The sequence below is a fragment of the Zeus faber genome (assembly GCF_960531495.2).
Source record: "Zeus faber genome assembly, chromosome: 4".
Taxonomy (NCBI): Eukaryota; Metazoa; Chordata; class Actinopteri; order Zeiformes; family Zeidae; genus Zeus; species Zeus faber.
Window position 1 is genome coordinate 24,852,732 of NC_137191.1, and position 24,396 is coordinate 24,877,127.

At 43.4% G+C, this 24,396-nt stretch overlaps 3 protein-coding genes across 3 annotated transcripts; 1 reads left to right on the forward strand and 2 right to left on the reverse strand.

Annotated features, from left to right (window-relative positions):
• Positions 1-5,420: 5,420 nt before the first annotated feature.
• On the reverse strand, positions 5,421-14,329 carry chic2 (cysteine-rich hydrophobic domain 2). The gene is made up of 6 exons (XM_079998411.1): positions 14,032-14,329; positions 13,107-13,161; positions 11,392-11,547; positions 10,603-10,659; positions 7,679-7,738; positions 5,421-7,550 (listed from the first exon to the last, which is right to left on the reverse strand). The coding sequence occupies exons 1-6, from the start codon at positions 14,169-14,171 to the stop codon at positions 7,500-7,502; spliced, it is 519 nt and encodes a 172-aa protein (XP_079854537.1). The 5' UTR covers positions 14,172-14,329; the 3' UTR covers positions 5,421-7,499.
• Positions 14,199-16,800, forward strand: rhbdd2 (rhomboid domain containing 2; the record flags this gene model as incomplete). Its single annotated transcript, XM_079999500.1, has 3 exons — positions 14,199-14,284; positions 15,577-15,618; positions 15,851-16,800. The coding sequence occupies 3 exons, from the start codon at positions 14,199-14,201 to the stop codon at positions 16,620-16,622; spliced, it is 900 nt and encodes a 299-aa protein (XP_079855626.1). The 3' UTR covers positions 16,623-16,800.
• A 270-nt stretch (positions 16,801-17,070) lies between these two features.
• On the reverse strand, positions 17,071-21,705 carry LOC307229617 (OCIA domain-containing protein 1). Its single transcript, XM_079999623.1, has 8 exons — positions 21,509-21,705; positions 21,303-21,387; positions 21,156-21,209; positions 20,936-20,983; positions 20,710-20,836; positions 20,408-20,556; positions 18,928-19,104; positions 17,071-18,555 (listed from the first exon to the last, which is right to left on the reverse strand). Exons 1-8 carry the CDS (start codon positions 21,557-21,559, stop codon positions 18,518-18,520), a joined length of 729 nt encoding a protein of 242 aa, XP_079855749.1. The 5' UTR covers positions 21,560-21,705; the 3' UTR covers positions 17,071-18,517.
• Between the last annotated feature and the right edge of the window lie 2,691 nt (positions 21,706-24,396).

The following is a 24,396-nucleotide window of genomic DNA, read 5'->3' on the forward strand; positions in this document are numbered from 1 at the left end:
GTCGCCAGGGTGCTCGACACCCTTTTCGATATGTTTGTGAACTGACTGTTCCATCGCTTCAGCTCAGCCTCAATTGGTTGTGTTTCCTTTTTTCTTGTTGGTTCTTGTTTAAATTCAGTGATGCCTAATCATCGTCTCATTTGTCATCATCTGTCATTTCGCCAAATGGGATGCACCCTAATGCGTCGCAATGACACAAAAAAAGGTTGTTTCCCGTCAAATAAATACATTTTGTTCTGGATTCTACTCCTGTTTTTGGTACTTTTGATTTCTCATGCCAGATTCTTAATACTCTTTGTGAGGAATGTGTTTAAAATGCAATAAGAGCAATAAGAGGATCGAGCAAAGCAAACATCTCTGGTTATAAAAGAATAGACAGGATATGAGCAAAGTCAAGTAAGAACACCGAGGTCAGGGCATCATTTCTCATCCTTGAGCAGAATTGAAAGGGTTCTTTTAAAATTGTGAATGTTGGGAGTCAACCTAAGTGATTGTTTCAATTGATCCAGTATTGAGAGAACATCTTGAGCTTTTTGCACAGTTTATTTATTTTATTTTTTTTATACATTTTGTTCTGACAGACAACTCTGAGATTTACTTTGAAATGATCTTCATTTATTTAGCGTCGTTTGTTCACAGCAAACATAGACGTACTTAGTGGTCTGGAAATAGAGGAGTGATGAGCTCCAGTCCCTCCACTGGATAGAGGAGTAGAGCCCAACAGGGGAGGTGGAGGAAGCGCAGCAAGCCAGCGAGCAGGCAGCAAAGCAGGCAGCAAAGCAGGCAGGCCGGGAGGGATTGGCTGCTTAAATAGGCCGCTCCATCATGGGCGTGGAGCGTGTGGCGCCGTCAAGTTGTCTGACAGACCTGGCTCCGCCTCATTTGATCCACAACAACGATAATAAATGGCAATGGCTGCAAAAAAGAAACCGATTTGTCCTGTCATTTGGCCCTTCTGCAAGAGCTTTCCAGGATGCCGTCTTCAGAGCCTTTCCCACGTGCTGTCACCAAAGATTTAAATCACAACTAGAATTGAAAAAGGCGAAAACCCAGTGTTATGGTTGGTGTGGCATGGGGGCTCTGGTTGAGGGCAATATTTGAACACCATTTTCGCATCACACAGAGACATTCCAGATTAGCTCATGTTTCATCGCTGGCCGTTAACTTAGGAAGGCTTCCCCCGCTCATCACAGCATCTCATGAAGCTATCTGACCTCTACCGTGACCACAGTAGTTCAATGGATGTGCCGCTGAGAACCATTGGCAATCATTTCCTTCAAATTTAGGATGAGAGAGTGTGTGTGTGTGTGTGTGTGTGTGTGTGTGTCTTTGGGAGAGGCTCATTCATAGGTTTTGCACTCAGACCCAGCGTCACTTTGGTCAGCGGGAGTTAAGAAACCCAAATGTCACTGCCTGATTTTCATACATACAGATTTAATGTCACTTGTAGTTATGATCCATCCTAAAACAACCGTTTCAACCATTACAAGTGAATTGAAACTAAGCCATTTGTTGGGGAACGATACCAAGGTCCAGCTGATTTTTAAATGTTCCTTTTTTTCCACGTATTTCACTTTCTTTCTTTCTTTCCTGAGTATCGATACGTTCGATGGTGAAGAGAACATCGAATAAAGCATAGATTATACCCAAAAATATTCACGGTAAAGAGATTCAGACTAAGACGAGAGTAAGATCAAGTGAGCATTTCAGATGGCCAGGGACTTTCACATTCCCTCAGTGCCGTGACCATCCGCTTAAACACACACGCAACCACACGTTGCGCCACATGTAAACAAGTTAGTTTTGGCATCTGTCACACACCCTGGGTTGATTCTCAGCAGCTGAAAACACTATTTAAAGCCCCAGGTGACAAACAGACCACGGACGCAGACAGAGGGGGAGAAGATTAAAAAAAACATTTTCTCCAAGCAAAGCCGGTCCATCCACCATGTCCTCCATGTCGCTCGTCTGCCTCGCGGCCCTTTGGCTCAGTGGGTTCCTCGCGCCGGGACGGTCGGCGCCAGTGAACGAATGTGAGAATTTACTCCGACGTTTGGAAAACCTGACCACGGACACGGTGAGCATTCCCAACGTCCTCCTGTCCTAGGTACAGTGGCGTGTGTTTTATTGGTCATTTTTGAGGTTTATTATATATCGGCAATTTTTTTCTTATTTATCTCTTCTCTTTGCTGAACCCTTATGGTTCACTGTTTATTTTTTTCGATCTTCTAGTTAACTTCTAGTCTCAATTTTTATTGCCAAATCTTATAGTTTACTGTTTAAGGTTATTAGGTTTATCGGATATGGCCAACTTTTCCAGTTTATTCTTAGGTTTATTGCTTATTGCAATTGTATTTTCTTGTTTTCTATTATTATTCTCAGTACTTTATAATTGTCTGTTTCTTTTTGTGAAAATCTCTCTAGAATATCTATCTATTATACGTCCGTCTATCTATCCGTCCATGCGTATCTGACCATCTTCCGCTTCTGCCAGATCTTGGGGAAGTGGATCTTCATAGCGGAGAGCTCCACGCTCCCGGGGACCAAGGAGATGAGAGGCCTGGTGAGCAGCGTCTGGTATCGTATCAGCCAAGGCTCCGAGCACAACAACGTCTCCGTCAGCCAGTTCCAGAAAATGTAACGTGAACCCGACAAGAGCGCGAACCATAACATTCTCTTTTTCCTTAGGCAGATCTGAAATCTAAGCAAAGCCGTTTTTGTTCATCTTTCCAGTCTTTTTAACTTGTTTTTCGGTCTATCTTGTGAAAAGGTTTGGCCAATGCTACACACTCAACATGGACATGACCTTTGAGAACGACACTTTGTCTGCGGGTGAGTCCCGGGGAAGGCTTCTTTGACTAAACACTGCTGCGCAAATACACTTTTTTAACATTATTGAGCCAATTCGTTTGGACTTTGTGTCTAAGTATAAAGTTTTGTTTGTGTCTGTTTGTTCTTTCTACAGTGACCCCTCTCCCTCTCACTGACGTCTTTATGACCACTAGCTGTGCTGACTGTCTTCTGATCCACAAGACAGTCATCATAGGCGGAAAACCCTTTACTTCTCTGGTGCTTATGAGTAAGAACATGGCAACATATTGCTTTCAAGGACCGTGGTTTGAGATAAGGTTTTAGTCCGGATTATGAAATCGTATTTGACCGTGAAACAATATATCCGATACCACATTGAAACGACATCTGAACCATGTAGGGAAGTACAAGGTATTTAAGGTATTTACACACAGCGGCCACTTTATTATTTCCACCTGTCTAGTACAAGGTAGAAACCCCCCCTTTGCCCTTTGGATTCTCTGTGGCATGGATTCTGCAAGATGCTGGAAACATTCCTCAGAGATTCTGGTCCATGTAAACGACAGCATCGCCCAGTTGCTGCAGATGTGTAAAATATCCCGTTCCACCACATGCGGAGGCCATTGGAGTACACTCAACTCAATGCCATGTTCGTCAAACCAGCCTGAGATGTGTGCTTTGTGACCTTGTGCGTCATCCTCCTGGTTGTAAGCGTTAGACGACGGGTAGACCACAGCCGTGAGGCCATGCACACGGTCAGCAACAATACTCAGGGAGGCCGTCGTATTTAGACGATGGTCAATCTGTATTAAGGGGCCTAATGTGTGGCAAGAACACATTCCCATCACCATGACACCACCATCACCGCCAACCTGAACCGCTGGTACAAGGCACGATGGATCCATGGATTGATGTGGTTCACGCCTCTGATGCTACCGTCTGCCTGTCGCCACAGGGAACGGTGATGTGTCAGACCAAGGCGACAGTTTTCTGGTCTTTCGCTGTCCCGTTTTGGAGCCTGTGCCCACTGGAGCCTCACTTTCCGGTTCTTCGTTTCAGGAGCGGAATCAACTTCACCATTCCGTGTGTTCTCTGCGGTTGCAACGCCCGGTTATTCGAGTTGCCGTTGCCTTCCTGTCAGCTTTAACCAGTCTGGCCGTTCTCCTCTGACCCGTCATTAACAACAGAACTGCCGTTCACTGGATGGTTTTTGTGTTTCGCACCATCTTCTAGAAACTCAAACCATCCCGTCTGGCACAAGCAGTCATTCCACAAAGTCACTTGGACTCACATTTCTTCCTCATTCTGATGTTTATGATGACAGATGATTGGCCCATTGGACATTTTCATTAACAAGCAGGTGCACAGGTTTACCAAATAAAGTGGCCTATACTGTGTGTATGATCATATTCCTGCAGTGTTCTCTAGCAGGGTTATGGTTATAGGTTTGGAGAGCATTATGGTTTGTTTCCTCTCTCCTCCAGGCAAGAGGAGGAGTGTGAGCTCCACAGAGTTCAGTGAGTATGAGAAACAGGTTGACTGCCTGAACTTGCCATCACCACTGGTCCTGGACATCAATAAAGGTATCATCTTTGACCCTGGCTGCAGTGTCTAACGCGATGCCATATTTAAGTGTAATGTCTTCTGTTTTGTATTTTAATGCCACACGTCTGGTGGTCAGGGTGAGGTAGAAGCTGGACGCTTGCATTTACAAAGATGCAAATTACACTGAAAATTAGACAATTGACCAGCAAACAAAGAGGCAAACGATGGCATAAATACAGGGTCGAAGCTGTTCTGAAATACACATTTTGGTCACCTTTCATGTCTCGAGTAGACGAGGTAATTACTTTTGCACATTGGTGATATGGGTGTTTGAGTTTTTCGCGGCACTGTGTCAGACAGTGAAAGTAATCAGAAATACAGTAGTCCAGTATTGCAACTCCCCCCAACTTAAGTTCCAATTAGGATGTACAGGGATATAATCTACAGGAGAACAGAACCATAATATGAACATATGAGGCTGAATATATGGAGGGGAGGCGTTTACTCTGTAATGGAAGCTGTTTCACACACATTTCTCCTGCACAGCCCTTTGTCTGGACAACCAAGGAGGCAACGGGACAGATCTCACCAGGTTCCTCCACGGCGAACTAGGTCGCACTACGACCAGGATGCTGGAGCAGTTCGTCAACCGTGAAAGCGCCATGGAAGAGTTTCTCAAAATTTTCAACATCAATTCGCAGTGATTTTCTGTCCTGAGAAGCGTGCGGATGACTTTCTCGGGATTCCTATCGCTGTCAGTGTGCATTTCATTTCAATTATCGTTTTTCTGAACACCACGATTGAAAGTAAAGATATTCTGAAAATATTTTGTAATTTAAGACTCAACCTGTACTTAATAAATATCAATAAAACAACTAAGACCAAATTCCAGAAATGGAAAGAATGGATGCATGGCGAACCTATCAGGCAGGAAAGCTGGACTGTTGGCAACAGTTGTTTGACAGACTCTTAAGAATAGAGCCACAGCCTTATTTATGGGTAGTTTATTACTGTACATAAACCTGCTTGTCTCTCACACACACACACACACACACACACACACACACACACACACACACACACACACACACACACACACACACACACACACACACACACACACACACACACACACACACACACACACACACACACAAAACACTATAGATATATAAAACTGACTTATTTGCTGGACAAGATTCAATCACCAACTCTGATTTAGTGGGTACTTTAGCATACCAGTACGCACACACACCTGCATATAGCTTTACATCTTGACTTACAGAGAACAGACATGAAATAGGAATGTGGAAACGGTGACTGATGAACCCAAGAGGTGACCCCGTGTTAATAATGTTACTTTTGACACACAACCCCAACGGGCGTCCGAATATCTGAGCTTGGCTTGAGTATTTCACTCTCAAGTTATGTTTGTCGTTTTTTCCATTCAGAAAGGCTACCCACCCCCTTTCTGTCTGGGCATGTTTGGAATTAAACATGCCGCAGCTCACACGAGTATTTCATTGTATAATCGTTTTTTTGTGATACATCTATATGGTTTGTTTTCGCTCATGTAGCCTATTTTCGAACACGCCCAAAGTGATTATTTTTCCCCCCGTATTTTTTTTTTCTTCTAAAATAATCCCCTGAGTGTGACCCATACAATCGCTACAGCTGAACAACCCTGACCTCAGTGGCCGTGGTCGTATCCCAGTGATCCTCACCCGCTTAGAACCAATCTTTTGTGTGTGTGTGTGTGTGTGTGTGTGTGTGTGTGTGTGTGTGTGTGTGTGTGTGTGTGTGTGTGTGTGTGTGTGTGTGTGTGTGTGTGTGTGTGTGTGTGTGTGTGTGTGTGTGTGTGTGTGAGTAAGTAAACAATGAAGTAATGGGAGAGGAGTCAGTCGGTGTGTGTGTCCTACTCTTACTCGGTTATCCTCTCATTTCCGTTTGCTTTTCATCAATTACATTGTGCCCTTTATTGTGCAGTGTCCGCTTGCTATGACATATACAGTACCCCCAAAAAATGAAAAACAAAACAAATGCACCTCTAACACTTTCTGAAATGGTAGCTTTGCATTGACGCAACCTCAAAAGAAGGAAAAAAAACCACATTGCATACCCTTTCGGCGCAAATGACGCCAAGACCATGACGAGAGGCGCTTCCTTCACCCGCACGGCTGAAAGGGATTACGACAGAAAAAGCGAAAACTTAAAACCCCCGACATCCAACCCTGCTGCGCAGATCCAAGTGGAGCGAGTCAACGTTATATTTGTCTATTTTTGTCGTCGAGCATTTCTCTCCAGCACGCGCGCGCCACAGTGAACAGTTTTCCCCAAACAACCCCTTTCCCGCGCTCGTCAAAAAAAACCCCAGGGAAATGAAAGATGCTTAAAAAAATGTTGATAAAAAGGAAATAAAAGTTAAGAGTGTCCGACGGGGCTCGTCTTGCTCCATCTGTGTTCCGCTGCCGCTTAGCAGTGGTTAGGCAGCGATGGGGGTCCCTCCACTGCGGGACGGTCCACAGTCCACATGGTGTGATTGTCTCTCGGGGGTGGGGTCAGGTTCAGGATTGTGTGCGAGAGAGAGCGAAAACTGAAGGAGGATAAAAGAGATAAAAGGTCCGTGTTTTCCTTCAGGCGTTACTGCTCTGCTAAAACCGACAAAGCTCGTGGAGATGCTACAAAGTGGAGGGTTGGACCAGGACGGGGGGGCGGGGGCTGCGATTCCTTCTCCCAGCTCCGAGGTTCCAGAGATCCACTGTTCCACATCGTTGGGGGGGGGGGGGGGGGGGGCAGGGGTTATTTTAATTTAAAAAGGATATTATTATAGTCTTCAAATGTTCATATTGTGGCTTTGGACTTCAAAGGAGGAGGGGGAGGGGGGCATGACTTCCAGTTCAGGAGTCCAGACCAGACGGTCACCTAGAAGCTCAGGGCTCGTCAGGGTTCAGAGGTCAATAGAATAGAAGAGGGGGAAAAACAAAAACAAAAACAAAAACATTTGGGTGTGCTGGGTTTGTAAACAAGTGAACGGGGGGGCGGCTGATGATACCCGGTAAACATAAAAATGTCGGTGTACTTCGGGACAGAGTGGTATGGGCGGAGGGCGACGGGGTGGGGGGCTTATCTCAGCTGCGGTCAGGCTAGTCTGGTCTGAAAATGGGGATCTTGGGTAGGAACTCTATTAGGATGACCTGGAAGTGAGGAAGAAGAAATTAAATGAGCGTCAGAGGTGTGGACGTGTGTGTGTGTGTGTGTGTGTGTGTGTGTGTGTGTGTGTGTGTGTGTGTGTGTGTCTGCGTGCGTGCGTGCGGATACTCACGTATTCCATCATGTTGTTGGTTTCGCACTTCCTTTTGCTCAGCCTCCAGTGCAAACACAGCTATGGGACAGAGAGACGTCGCCTGGTCAGTAAACTGTGGAGTCCTGGCATCGTCCCATACTTCCCGTTTTTATTTTGGCTACGTCCGCCGCGGCAGTGGCTATCAACCTCGTAATGTGGCGTTCGTTCATGACGCCCCGACGATCCCCTCTCATCCACTGGAGTGTTTTTTTTTGTTTTTTTTATGTTTCACACTCGGGATGCAAGGTGACCTCAGGAGGGTGTTCCCAAAAACACGTCAGTCTCAATGAATCCCAAGCACACGCACGCAACTAGAGGTTTGCATAGATCAACATCCACACATTTGTCAGACTTCCAATCCTGATTCCCCAACTCCACGATTCAATTTTTGTCTTTTGAGGTCACGATTCAATTTTTTCGATTTAACCATTTTTATTTTCGGCACTGATTGCTATTAAATTATTATTATTATTTTTTTTTTTTGGTTATGCAGAACCACCACCAACCCCCCCTCTTTGGAGAACTATTTATCATGTTTGGGTCGATAAACAACTAATCACTACTCCAAGAGGGGGAGAATCACCACGGGTGAGACAAATAAACATAGAAACAAACAACATTTACACAAAAACATGAACATTGGACGACAACATGTATTGAAAAACAGTGAATTAAGTCCAGGAAAACTGGAACTACAACTGGTCATGTGGCCTCTTCCTGTCATTATTATGGGAGTAAATGAGGGAGGAAGGAGAGGAATGCAACCAGGAGGGTGCTGGGGTGCACTCGGAGCAGGTGTGGTGGTGTGTGCGTGTGTGATGGGACCGCCTGTATGTGTGCGTGTGTGTGTGTGTGTGTGTGTGTGTGTATAAGATGTCCACCGGTGAGTGTACATGACTTATCCCCATTGGTACTGGTGTAGAAGGTCGGGATTATGTCGCGGCGCCTTCAACCAGCGGAAGGGGCCCCGAAGCCCCCCCGAACAACGCAGCCCTGTAGACACCCTACAGCTGCAGGAAAGCCCCGAGCACCCTGCCCTGCGGCCACAGAAGACCCTCGGGCCCCCAGAGAAGCCAGAGGGCCGTGGAGCTACCCCCACGCCCAGCCCCGAGGAGCATGACCCAGTCCCAGGGAGCACGAGGAGACCCTGCACCCAGGGGCAGTAGCTGCTATTAATAGCTGCTTTTAATTTGAATAATAACAATTATAAATGATAAAAAAATATATATGAGAATATTTAAACAACACACCTAGGTGGGGGGCACACACGTTACACACGGTTCCTCCAAACAAAGCAAATAAAAACTCTAGATGTATTTGATTTACTCCGTTGTTTATTCCGTCGGTGATGGTCGGATTTATTTCTACTTTCATCGCCACGTGTGGAATTACCGGACATTCTGGTCAAAGACGCACTCTCCCTTGTACACAGTGAAACGCCGGAGGAGAGTGAGGTGCGCTGGTGCGTCTCTGCCGATGCAGACTTCACACACCGTTACCGGGAATATTTCTCTCGCATGTGTGTTCACTGTGCAACAAACTGGATGAACTTATATTAAACTTCAGTGCTCATCACATGAGAATTGATTTGCTAACGTTGGCAAAAACACTTATAATCAATCATATATTTATAAAAACCATCGAACGGCAATTTCAACAGCTTCTTTCCTGCAGCCCCAGTGGTGATTGCAAAGTTTTCGCAATCGAATGCTCATTTTGATAGATTCTGGATCTCGAATCGAAATCGTGACACCCCTACGTATGACAGTAGGAGCAGTCTCAATACCATTTAGCCGGATTTCCACTTTGCACACAGGACCTAGATCTAGGCGTGAATTTCTTGGCAACAAATCAATTGTGATGAGCGCCAAAACGTATATTTTTTTATTTTGAATTCAACCTTTATATAACCAGGGAAGTCATTAAGAACACATTCTTATTGCCTGTGGCAGCCTGGCAAAAGGCAAAGCCACTTGGGTCAAAAGTTAAAAAGACAGCAGCACACATACAAACATTTCAAACACACCAGAGCTTCTGTTATCCGGTAATTGCCGGTTTTTGACCGGGAAAATCAGTTGAAGTCTGATTTAAATCTCCCCGGTCATAATGTACGGGGAAAATAATTTGGCGGAAATAAATAATAATGTATCGTTGACAACAGGAACACACACATCCATAGTTTGGTGTTTTTTTTGGGGATATTTAAGTTCTGATCCAGAGCATATAGTAATATTCATAAAAAAATTTTTGTTGTTGTTTTTTATTAGCTTAACTGACAGGATTTTATTTTGAATATTCACTAAAAATATTATAAATCAAATGCCTTCATGATTTCATTTTTTATATAGCCTGCCTATCAACTGTTTTTAAGCTCAATAAACACTGATAATATTTGACCGGAATCTCTCCCATTTGTCCGGGACATTGAAATCTGCCAGGACACTGCATGTTACTTAGCGTAACATAAGTAACATGCAGTCATTACACATGCTGTGTAAATGTACCGCTACAAAGTCACAAGCTCCCTCACATACCTCATGTGTGTCCTTCATTAAAGACTCATTGTTTAGATCTTTTACAAAGACACCTCAAGTGATGATAGTCCCTGAGTGTTTTTGTAAAGTAAGTATAGTTATTTTCGTATTAAGTATAGTTCATGATGACAAAATCCCCAGTGTATTTTTTCTGCACATTAATGCACATTTATTTCACTGTCGTGTTCGTAGGAAAATACGACCAAAACGAATTCAATTTTTGTTAATATTCACATTCCCCCAACTCCAGCTCAAAGTGCCACAATTGTTGCAGTAATGCTGCTCCACAGACAACATTTTTTCTCTAACTCTCACACACTAACTCACTCACTCACTCACTCACTCACACTCTTTGTTTGGCCTACTCACCTTGTGGTAGAGTCTGCTGTTCTCCCATTCTAGCAGCTTCTCTATGGATCTCCTTGTCTGCGAGGGAAGACGACATCAAGGCCCCAGAAATGAAGAAACAAAATATTACCTTTGCCTGAGACGCAACAAATGAACATTTTCACAGCGCTCATGACCAGGAGTGTGAACTTTGTGTCCGGGTGGGTTTGTCCGATCGGGGTTTAATTTTGGTATTACAAAATGAAATTCAAGAACTTTCAAGTACTTTTTAAGCACCGTTTTAAAATCTTTATTTCCAAGACTAAACACCAAATCAATGATGAATTTTCTGATATCTTTATTAACTAAAATGGAATCTTAGTCTCTTATTTATGTTAGTATATCTATTATATCTATATACCTATTATTAATCTTATTGTCATCTATTATTATAAGTGTCTAATTCCAACCATGCTGATTCACATTAACGCTTACGATTCTGGAAGATGTTTATTACTTTACGATTTGAATAACAAAACCAGGGGGAATATCACAGGTTTTCAATTTGTCAAGTTTTTTCCCCAGGGGCTTTTCAAGCACTTCAGCACAAAATGGGCTATTTTCCAGGTATTCCAGCACTTCAATTTCTGAGGCTGAAATTCAAACACTTCCAAGCACCTCAAAGACCTGATAAGAAACATGTCAAACTAATGCTTGTGTGTCAGAGGAAGTCTCTGGAGGAATATTTTAGAAAATATTGATGTGTGTGTGTGTGTGTGTGTGTGTGTGTGTGTGTGTGTGTGTGTGTGTGTGTGTGTGTGTCTCTCTCACCCTCTTGCTGAGGCAGATGACGGGCCACAGGCTAAAGCCCAGTGTGCAGCAGCAGCACAGGCAGCCGCACAGCAGCCAGCGCACATTAACAGGGAGCGTCTTCCTAAGGCAGCCGTTCACACGGTTGATGCTGGCCTTGAACTCCTCGGGCGCCACCTGATGAAAGGACACGGTTCCCGAATGGATCAGAACACATGTGCAAATGTGGGCAATTTGAGCGATTTGCGTTGCACTGAGTTCGTTTGCAGTCGCCCCATTGCTGCAATTCCAAATATGGTGTAAGTGAGTCGACAGAAGCCTGATTATAGGATTAGGCTTTGTTTTTGAAAGGGGCATTCAAGAAAAAAATACTTACATTTGATATCTTTCTGTTGGTCATGTTCAATTATCTTGTTAGAACTGTCATAGCCCAATGTAGGCAAGTGAAATTAGTAAATAAGATGTCACTGCATTGTCTTTGGTTCGTGTGTGTCAGCCTTCTAGTTAGTCCAAATATTTTTAGACTTAATACGACGACATAAAAGATACAGCCGCAAGCAGACATTGGCGGGATTCAAGACCATGAAGGTCATTTAGATCACATGGTGCAAGCTGTACTAGGATAGTCAGCAGGTTCAGTCCTAAAGTGTACCAAGAGATGAGATGACTGGTCACAAGATCAGCGTGATCAGTACAATACTGCCACCTACTTGATAGATGTTAAAAGGTGTCTACAGCATTTTAATATTTACACAAACAGAATGTCCTGCCATTCCCTAGCCTTTGGATGGATTCCCACAAAACTTATGTCAATGTTCCAATTAGTGGTCTGAACATGTTATACCATGGTGTCATGGTGATTGCCTTAACCCAACTTAAGTTATAAGCCATTATGTGATTGGCCACACGGAAATAAACCTAGGCCAAGCTAGTATGTACCAATAACAACCAAACTGCACATTTCGAATAATAATTGTCTGTAAAGCATAACGTTTTGTGAAATTCCAAAAATCACTTAATACACGTTTTTGGTATTTGTAGCACCCCCTAAAGTTCCATTTTTATATGCTTTGGCAGATAGGTTCCTATACCTCTACAATAGCCCGGTTCGGTTTGTGAGTATTGGACTCATGGTCAATGAATTTTGAATGATTTTGTGTTAGACCACCCATTGTCAAGTTTAACAGTTAAAAGTGACAATATTGCTTATCTGATCAGAATTATTTTATAGAAGTTTTGTGCAGCCAGGTCCCTTTAAGTCCTGTACATAATTTGGTGTCAATCAGTCAAAAGCTGACCAAGCCTACAGATATACAGACCAGGTTTTCATGAAAATAGGGCTGTAATCGGCTCATCTGGATATTTTCTGTTTGCGAATCGTTTGGCATTTTTCACGTTGTTATGATTTACCATCTCACTGGAAATTGCGCAAACATTTCTGAAGAACAACCGGAATATGTTCGGGAATTTTACAAGAACAATAGGATTTCAGCCCGACAAGCTTTAATCCTTAATGACATTAATCCAGACCCAAGGCCATGTTTTGTCGCCTCGTGAGACCTCGCAAGAAACACTGGTGGAACCAGGCTACATGTTTGGGCTACTTTCAAAGAACTTTTGGGGGTACTGTAAATCACTTTTGATACAACAACAGGGAAGCGAGGGGTTACGCATATATGCCACACACTGTCATTGGTAATAAATAAATAAATAAATAAATAAAAGGGGACACTCACCTTTCCTGTAAGTGCTGAAGGGAATTCTGACTCAAATTTGTTGCTGAGTCCAAACCTGTCCAGATTGACAGCAAAATGACAGTTAAAATGATCAAATACAATGTGTGTGTTTTTTTTTTTTAACAAAACAAATACACAAACTCAAAGAATATAAAGGTTGGTTGGTTTGTGACTTGGAGCACAACGTTTGCTGAGCAAAACTAGGGGTGGAGGGGTAATAACCTTAAACAAGAACCTACAGTATATTTCTTGTGTTCATTCGAGATTAAATAATCAAGTTTAGTTCAAATCAACTGTCATTGTATCGCATCATTCCATCGTGTGCAATCATACATTCTGTACATTTATTATCATTACGATGATTTATTATCAAACATCTTTCTTCTTTCTGATCCCCTGTAAAACGCTTGTAAACAGTTGTAAACTGTAGATACAGAATATACACATATGCATTGATTATGAATATTTTCTTATTATATTTTTGGTTTGTCGTGTGACTGTTTTTTTTTTAATTTATTCACTTACATTTTTTCATTTTGTGTATGTGCTCGTTTAGATTTTCTGTGCTCATATTTTCGCCTAGAGGCTTGTGTCGCCTTATCTCGATCAAACATCTTTCTGATTGAGCTCTATAAACTTATTTCCATATTTTACACTTTTTCGTTTATTGGATTTTGTTTTGTCTTCTTCCTACTACTTTGTCCCTTTTATCGCCTCAGCGCGCCGTGCTCCCGTGCCTGCATGCGACGAACACGAAATCGTGAAATCGTGCGCGCTAGCTCGTTAGCATGAAAACCAAAGTTGGCGTGGGCTAACGTTGGCCGGCCGGCCAGCCACGCTTGCGAACCGAACCTCGCCCGCGTTCTCCACCGAAAACACGGGCGGCTCCGCTTCCTCGGCAAACAAGCTCCGGTCGGATGCTTACACGGTGACGTGGCCGGACCCTCGCACCACCACCGGGTCCGGCGCGTACTTGAGGAGCTGCTCCTCCGCGGCCCGGTCCTCGTCCTCCTCCTCGTCGTCGTCCTCCTCTTCCTCGTAGATCTCGTCAAAGTCCTCCATCATCCCGGGACGGAGGCCGGGGGGGACGCGATGCCGATGACCGGGATCCAGAAACACTCGGCGTCGGACGGTGGAGCCTCGGGGGGAGCGGGGAGCGGTTACAGAACGAGCACAGGGTGAAGGAACATCCGTCCCGGCGGCGTCGCCTCACATCGTTCACATCGTCCCCAAAACAAAACATCAACATCCGCCGCAGTACGCGGACGACACCGGAAGTGGGGGAGGCGCGCTTCCGTCGTGGGACCGACGCCGCGTTCGAGTGAATGTCGGAACCCGGAAAACGTGCTCCTTCCCAACCGGGGAAGTGTCATTTCAAGAGCTCTAGATTCAAGAGGTTTATTCGTCCCTTGCATATACATACTTTCATACGTATATGCGGTGAAATGTGATGCAACGCACCCGGTGATAACACACAATATGTCCTAGGAAAGCAATTCTAATAGCCCAACTAACTGACTCCTAAAACGTAATACACTAAGTCGAATACCTATAGAATAAAATAAAATACAATAAAAATAAAATGAAATAAAATGGAAGAGATGGAGGGAATGTATGTATATGTAATAGGCAATTATGTATGTACAGATATGTGCATTAAAGTGGCATGTGAATTAAAGTGAGGTAGTGTTTGGGACAATACAGCACAGTATACAACAGTACGGCGCAGCAATACAGCATCACGAACAACCCCGGACAGTGACACAGTATGCGGTACAGTATGCTACATACAGTACAGTAAGGTAGTGGAGCCTGTGTGTGTGGCTGAGTGAGGACCCCTGGTGAGGTCAGCGTTGACAGCTCTAATGGGTTGCGGGGGAAAAAAACTCAGTCTCAGTCATTTAAGGACATTTAAGTCGATTTAAGTTGTAATTCCTATTACGATTGTTTTGTTTTTTTTCTTACTCTTACCGGGGTAGAAAACCTGACGTCCTGTCAATACCACGGCGCGTGCAGTCAATGGTGAATAAAGTTCCCTTTGCATGAGTTTTTTTTTTTATTCGAAAACACGTATAACCCCGATGTAAACTATGCTGTAGTTATTCTTTGATACGTTAACACACCCGTGTTGCTTGTAGAATTCACAAGCCTGTCATACAAACAGACATTTACTGTTTGAAGTAATGAAGCACATTTAGCTCGGGACGACACGGAACATCAGATTTCCGAGGGTTTTTGGAACGCAGCATGAAACGGAGGCATTGTGCTGCGTTCAAGGCATGCGGAAATGAGCTTTCCCGTGGCTCGGGACGACAACATCTCGGCGTTTCGTCTGAATTCATCCTGTACTCGCTGGCTCCGCGCTGGCCACGACAAATTGGAGAGGACGGGGCACAAAGCAAAACTCCAAACGCTCTAAAAAAAAAAAAAAAATCAGACAGAGAGTAAATAACTGCATGTGTGTTTCTAGAAGTGAGCAGTGTAGGAGCATAGCGACTTCCGGTTTCCAAAGGTAGCTCTGTTTGGATACAGTGTGACACAGCAGGTCTAAGCATGCTCTCACACATTCTTAAAGACTCAGCTCCTGAACTCACAGGGGGGATTGCAGCAGTAGTGTTGTTATCTTGTTTGTTATTTGCGGTCAAAACACATTTTGGTTTAACTGAGGTTTTTTTAAGTGTTGGGGCCAGTGTTTTTGACGGAGGACACGTGCACAAGGTCCTCACCTACCCTTTCTACCACAGGACCTTCACCAGCCTTCTCACGAACGTTGGGGTTCTGGTGCTCCTCGGCGGCAGCTTCGAAAAGAGCGTCGGCACGGTCCGATTCCTGTTTTTGTTCCTGCTGCTTTCCACCAGCACAGGGCTGTGTTACGCCTTTCTGGATCTGCTGCAGAACGAAGCCACGCAGAGCCACGCAGAGGGCTTGGTTCCTGTGGCCCTCGCCATCGTGGCTGTGACCACCATGCGCACTCGTATGGCCAAGGCTTTCTTCTTTGGAGTCAACATTCCCACCATGAGTCTACCGTGGATTTTTCTTCTTATTGTCACTATCCTTATTCCAAACGCTGTTCTCCCCTGCAATATCGTTGCCATTCTGGTGGGATGGATGTATGGCAAAGGGTGGTTCTCTGTGCTGGACATGTCTGAGGCCAGGGCATCCGTTCTGGAGAAGTTGCCACCGTTCAGGTACTTGAAGAACGTCCATGGTGTTAGTTGTATTCCGTCTAACACGGAGGAGCGAAGGAAGACCCTCCTTCCGCAAATTAATCCAACCCCCGGGTCTTACCCGGTCCAAGCCTATGCTCCGTTGTCCAGCATCAATGCCATGGACCCTCATCACAAGACGTATGAGGGCTGGCCAAATGCCAGTTCTGTGACTGGTCCCATTTCACCTTTCACCCCGCAAGGATGTGGATCTGAGCAAAGCTCTGGGAAAACGCAGGGACACACTCCAGAGCAAAGCTTTGGGCACAGCTGCAACCACAACCATCCTCACAGTCATGGTCATCTGTAGTTGTACTTTTATTTTTTTTAGATTCAGAAAATGTTAGTGATGTATTCTCATCTCATCAGCGAAGCCCTGTGTTCCAGTTATGTTCTTCAGACACCTAAAATTCATACAAGTGCCCGAGTTATGGGTTAGCAGCCAATGAATATTTGTGCATGACTCCTAACAAAGATGTCAATGACTTCTACACATTGAAAATGTAAATCTGGGAAGATGGGTGTTTTTCGTGTGGTTTCTCTTCTTAGTTTTATATAAAAAAAAAAAAAAAAGTATACATTTTGATTCACACACTTTATTTTTATATATATATATATATATATATATATATATATATATATATATATATATATATATATATATATATATATATATATATACACACACACACACATACACACACATACATACACACACACATACATACACACACATATACATGCTGCACATACATACATACACACATACATACATATACACATACACACTTTTTGCATTGGTAAACATTCTAATTTAACTGTTTCGGTTGAATGTAAAAGAAATTGAGCAATTTCACAAAATGTGTTTCATTTATCCCACGCGTCACAAATCCTTATATGTGAACATAACCTTGATATACAGATGATCTGGCCTGAGAGGCTCTAAGGCAGGGGTGCCCACACTTTTTCAGCTTGCGAGCTACTTTTAAAGTGATCAGGTCAAAATGATCTACCTGCATTATAAAATGCTAAATTTATTTATTTATTTATTTATATACTGAGTATACTTTATATATACACAATATGTGATGACGTACCTTGCATCACTGCATGAACCCTTACGGCACAATACAATTAAATACATTTATGGTCACTACCTTACTCTGATGACTTGCACTGAATGGAGTCGGCCAGGGTTGGATAGTCCGCACAGTAGCTGCTGGTAGCCAGCCTCAAGCAGGCTTCCAAATGATCATCCATCACGGTGGAACGCTATTTCAACTTAATAATCTTCACGTGGGAAGAGGCTGACTCACATAAATAAGTAGAGCCGAATAATGCAGTCAAGGATGTAGCACATTTCCTCATGTTTGTGTACTTTTCCTCTGTGAGCAAGTTCCAAAACGGTCCATGAGCCCTGGACTTGAGCTGAATGTCAACCTGTAGTGTCAACATCTCATCCTCCACTGCAGACCAGTTCAGGTGAAACAGTGTTGCAATCTTTGATGCGAGTGAATCAACCTCAATATCTTCCCTAAATGGGTGGCACAAACTGTAAATGTAGCGATTGGCTCGAGTAAAGCAAAGTCTTGAAACCATTTGTCTGACAGACAATTTTCAATCTGCTCTGTGTAGCGCACACTGTCAAGTTGCGCACATCCCTTCCCTTGGGTCTCCAGCTCTGATGCAAGGTTTTGAAAGTTCCCCAAATCATGGCGCTGCAGCTTTGGGGACAGAAGTTGCATTTTTCGTTTGAAAGCATTAACTGAACTGATCATGTTGACCACGGTTTTGTCTTTTCCTTGCAGCTCTAAATTAAGCTCATTCAACATGTTGGTCAGATTGGTTAAAAAAATAAAAATGTTTTTTTGAATGGCGCGCAATCTGCCCGCACTACCTTTGCGACCTACAGGTCGATCACGATCGACGTACTGGGCACCCCTGCTCTAAGGTGACATTTATTTTAATTTATATCAAATGTATACAATGTAGTTAATTGTAGCCTAAAATATATATTTTTTAGAATGTTACTCTTTTATTCTGTTAATTTCCATACTCAAACAAAAAATTTGTTCTCCAAACAAATTCCGTTTTAATAGATTAATTTGCAACACCATCCGAGACATACTTCATATTGCTTGTGTCATTATTCTGAACAGGACGCTATCCCACACTTGGTTCCACATTGACATCTCAAATGAGGGCTCAATCGTCCCACGCGTCTCCATAGATGTTCTTCTTGACTAAAGAGGAAAAAGAACAAACAAACAAACAAACAGCGTCCCTATTTAGCAATCTGGATAAAAGACAGTGGTTTCATTTGAAATCCGACTTTCTTTCGAACTTCCCCTTACAGCGTGAAATACTCTATCGGTCACAAAGAGGTAGAAGAACCCATCCTATTGGTTGAAAAAGGTTCCTCTTCTCCTTACAGAACCTCAAACACGATCCACTTTCCTTGATCATAAATTATCACAGTTCCTGTACGTAGTTTACCAGCTTCTTTCATTTCACATATTTTTTTAAGATTCACCATAGCAAGACTAAGTACACTCAAAACACTGAAACAGACAAAAGAAAATATTACAAAGTTTACAGAAACTCTAGCGGCTTACCATCTCTCTTTCCCGCAGGCCTCTCTGACTCCCTCTCGGGTGTGGTCTTGAGCAGCGTCTCGGCCTTCTGGGTGAGCGTGACCTCGTAGTTCTCTCTGTTCTTGGTCCTCAGGTCCTCGTAGAGGATGGCCTTCCTCCCGGGCTCCTTTTCTTCCATGTATGACTGGGCCGGAGGTGCTGGGGACAGGACGCAACAATGTGTTGTCATGCCATGGGGGCCCAGGCAACTAAACGGGCCTTTCCTAGTATATATAATTGATACATTTGTACAAAATTCTGGTTCCATCACTTTGAAACGTATATGTTGGACTCAAGGCCCGCAGGCCAGATCAGACCTGTGGCACAATTATATCCGGCCCGTGAGATTAATTAAATTTTCTAATAATACTGGCCCAGGTGCGATTATGCGGATACTAGGACGCTTTCAGGTAAGCTACGAATATTCATGAGCTACGGTTCTGAACGTGAACTCATTGGTCGACTCTAAATGCGTCCTCATTGGTTGAGATGCTTGAGTCAAAAACAAAAGTAGAGCAGCTACTGTCGTGAAGTAGGCTTCCTTGGGGACACAAGCAACTCGACCAATGATGATGCATGTTGAGAACAGAATAGAATATTCATAGCTTACCCTAAAGCATGTTTCATATAAAGTTCATGTTTTCATATGAATCATTATTTTTTTTTTTACACAGGACATATTTTGATCAAAAATGACAACCTTGGGTCGAAAGACTTCAATAAATATAGGCCCTATTTGGCCCTGCAAATTGGTTGTGATTTTTAATACGACAGCCCCTTCAAAAGCATATCTAGCTAGTTTTAATTCCGGAGAACAAAATGTTAAATGTTGACCCTGCACATGAATGTGAGTTCTAGAAAGTGGGGGAAAATGATATATTGCTTAAAAGCATGTCAATGTGCAAATTAAGGATGCTGGTGGCTTATTTACAAGGAGCATTGTTGAAAAAACTGGAGTTCTCCAAGGCTTTTGAAACCTCTACCAATAGGGAATGTGAAGTTTGAGGGTCGCTATGGGTGGATATGGACTCCAATCGCCATTTTTGAAGGATCAAATCCATCCAATTGCATAGAGAAATAGCTAAAATATACAACATGTACACAAATGGAGAAAGGAAGGGAGAAAAAGAAGGACTGAGGTTTTTCTGTGGCAGTTTTTCCACCTAACAAGACTTCCAAGCCATCTTTTAACTCTAAGTATATCAACCAACATTCACAGTCAATGTGAGTGATACCCAAAATATGGCGGCTTGCTCCAGCAATGTGACGTCTGCTTCACATTCCCTCTAGGATAACTCTGCTAATGCTTGTTAATGGTTTTATTTAAATCCTTGCAGTTTTGCAAAAGTTGAAAAAAATAAATAAATAAAAAGTACACTTTGTACATGAGCACTATGAGGCTATTGCAAAATGTAACCACTGTTATTTTGAGTTATTCTGTTACGCTTATTTGTGTGGGTACCTGGAGGATGGTGGTCATCCCCACTGTACCCAAATCCATCGTCTCTGGACGTGTTGACGGGCATTTGACTGGGGGCTTCAGCTGGCTGGAACATAGTGTCAAACGCCAGGGTATCCACATCACTCAGCTCTGACTGTGGCTTCTGGGGACTGAAAGAGAAGAAAAATACTTTAGCAATCGATAAAAATTTAGCTAAATTTCTGAGAGAGAGAGAGAGAGAGAGAGAAGAGGAGGCGATGAACGAGAGATTGACAACAACAAAAAAATTCCAGCCTAACAATGGAATTGATTATAATACTAACGATGGAGGAAGTCCGGTCCTTTTTCGGAGGGCCTCTCCCAGTGCCGAGTTCTCCAACCTCTTGAATTTCTCCTGGCAGGTCTTCATGTAGGACATTTTTCCTGCCAGGTAGCCACAAAAGCCAGCAACTGACGAGACAAAATAACACGTTTGCACACCACGTCATCACGCACAGACGACATTGATGCTTGAAAATGGGAAAACGCGTCGCATCAAAATTCACTTACAGGCCACTTTTGGCAGAGATCCAAACCTTGGCGACGCCATCAGGGTTCCTACAGTGGGACCAGGATTTCGATTTAGAGATGTTCATGTATTGACATCCCCTTGTCACATGGTTTGGGAAAGGCAAGGCAAGTTTGAACGCTCTCGTTTTCTTGTTTACACGTCTGTGTTTCCCTTAACGTGAATGACATACGGATAAGATACACAGCAGTGTGGGTTCACCTTTAGCAACCAGGGCTTGGGTGATGGCCATGCTGACCACCGAGAAGGGCACAGCTGCGAGGGAGCAAAGAGACAGTTTGTTTTGGACCATGTGCTGTGCATCTCATGGTCAAATACATCTTCAGAGGGTAATGTGGGCACACCTACATCTGTACCAGAAACTCTCCTTGTTGCATTCCCTGAAGACCCTCCTCTCATCTTCTGTGGGGATGTACTCCACGCCCACCGGCACCTACACGAAAAGCACCGAGATGTCATTTCAGAATCATCTGAACAGATAACTTTGTAGACGGTCCCTAAAGGGATCAGCGCAGGTTGAAGGTTAGCTAACTAGCTAAATACGAGCAGACTACCTGCGCCGCACGCTGCCGTTCGTCCGTGAAATCCGTGGAAATTGGTGACATGTTGAAAACGATGCGAGTATAATCTTTAGCCTTTCAAAGCATGTATGGCGGAAACGTTGACGACCCTTGCAGAGCTGAGTTGGTGGCTGTTGCTGCTACTATCAATGTCATCGCTAGCCAACTCGTGGCGCACGACGCGCGAACGATTCGCTCGTGGCGAACGGATGTTTTAAGTGACTCGGGAGTCGGGAGCCATTCCGGCAAAAGGGTGGGACGAGAAACGGAATATTCGACTCACAACGTGTTACTGCAAATGGAAATGGGACTCAATTCAACCCCGAAGTGGAAACAAAACGAAACAAAAACTGAAATGAAACGTGACTGGCTTGCGCATTCCATGAACATCAATAGTGACGAGTGAATTCTTTTCGTGTTTCACACTGTGCAGCTCTCCACCAAGATAAATATTCCGGAGAGAACGATGGTAGAATATTTTCAGAATTCAATATCCCAGCGACAATTCCATCCACAACACAGAGCCGAGTCTCAGGTCGTTGGTCGTTCACCGGAGTCGAACGGTTGGACGAATCCTTTTGCTGGGTGACTCGTCGCGAACCGAATCTGAAAAAGCAGTCGAGCCTTTCACCCTCGCACCGAACCCCTGTCTTGAACAGGAAGCGCATTTAGACGTTTGTGGGGTCAGAGAAGGCGAGGGACGTTTTGTGGAAATACATCCTTGTAGATCATTCGTTTGTCGTTTCTTACGGATAACCTATCCGCCCTTTGCGATTAAGTCAAAGGAGTACAATGTGAATAAGTAAATGTCACATTTTGCGTTGCGTTTTAAGTGTCTTGTGAGCGATCAATATAAGACCTTTATTGTGAAATGTTCACCGGGTGTTTTTGTTGTACTGCGTCGATCGTGCCCTTTTATTGTGAAACGTTTACAATAAATTGTAATTTTGCAGCCTAGAAATATTAGATACTGGAAGAACGGGAACTCTTAGAATAAAAATAATGAAATGTAATGGAAAAAAAATAAATACAATTACATTTAAAAAAATAATAAAATAAAATGCATTTCCCTTTATTTAACGGAGGGATAACAACAATAGAGATGTGAAAGGACATTAAGTTTGCGGTGCCTCAAATCCTCAGCAAATGATTTTCATTTCTCTTGAAATATTGATCTCGCATTATTAGTCTGGTACGACCGCAAGGAATTTAACATATCCTCAAAATAATAATTTAATACTTATTAAACGATTAAGCCATATTGTTGATATGCTGCCATCTCTACCCAGGATGAAGAGGAATTTGAGGGGGTTAGAAGACAAACAGACCTCTGCTCTCCCTCACAGCAGAGCTGACTGTCTGGGTAAATGGATATAGACTGGGTTGGGCTTACATTTCTATGTTTAAATTAACCAAGAAGACAAGCAACAGCACTGAGCTAAAATGCACATGCCTTTTTTATTTGTAAAAATGTAAAAAAAAAATCACAGTTGAAATAATGGAATTACTTGAATAATCATTAAATAAGCAGAATGAAACATTTGAATCTTATTGTTATATGTTAGAGATGTGTCACGGACATTTACTTTCATATAATTTGGATTAGGTTTAACGTTGCTCATCTAAAGCCTCGTTTACACCGCATGCGTATCCGCATCTGACAGTCGGACTCCACTTAGTGGCCGTCGGATGACTTCTCATCATCAAAATGTCTGGGAAAATGACATTTAAAAATTATCTTTTCCAGGACAAATACAAGTAGTTTTCTCAGCTGGACATTTACCTTTTTACATAAGCCAAAGTTTTACATTTCCTTTATATAGTCTTTACCAAGTAGGAAAAAACCCCACACACAATTCACTTCTATAAAAAGAGAGTCATTGATAGTGAATATGGTGAGGTCCAAGGTTAACGTTATCAATGCAATTTACTTAGGTTCAAGCCCAGTTCCAAAAGAAAAGAAAAACTTGACCAACGTCACTTCCGGTAGTAGTGTTGAGCCGAAACTTGTCGCATGAGTGGAACGGTTTGAACGCGTCCCGGAGCTTCGATCAGAGTTTCCGAATGCACCACTGCGCCTCACGGCTTCTCACTTGTGGAATCCGACTCTCCACAACAGGGGTCTCAAACTCAACTTACTTGGGGGGCCGCTGGAAGTAGAATCTGGGCGAGGCTGGGCCGCATCAAGTATTCCACAAAAAAAGGGTTTCAAGTATTCCAAAAAAGGTACAACTGATCCAATCTTTTCAATCTTTATTAATAACAGTTCAGAACATAGGCTTCTTTTACCTACTCCTTGCTGCCAGAGATCTGGCAGCGCTTCCTCTTACACAGCTGAGCCACATTTGGCTTGAGGGAGGAAGCAATTGAGACCCTCAGTATGGCTTGAAGATGCTCATCAGTAAATTTGGACCTGTACTTTGACTTATTAAAGTTTGTGGTGGAGAAGAGCTTTTCAAACAGATATGTGCTCCCAAAAAGGCACATGGTCCGCTTGAACATCCTAGAAAGCTCAGGGAAGGCGGGGGGCAATTCTCTCAAAAATTGACCAAGCTTGTCTGCTTTTCCACTCACCTCCCTGAACTTGGCTTTGAGTTCAGAATTGCACTGCAGCTCCATTTTAAGCACAGGAGGGCATCTTGCACATCGAAGGAGAAGGGGTCAGCAAAAACTTTAAAAAGTGGCTCTGTATGTCTTGAAGTCTGCAAACCTGTTGATCAAATTCCTCCTGTAGCTTTACAATGGCATCAGCATACTTCTCACCACTGAATGCCCGCATCCATGAGTGCCTTGCATGCCGGGAAATGGCAGAGGTTTGACTGAGAGAGCTGGGCTTTCCATAACACAAGTTTTGTGGAGAATGCTCTGACGTTGTCATAGGC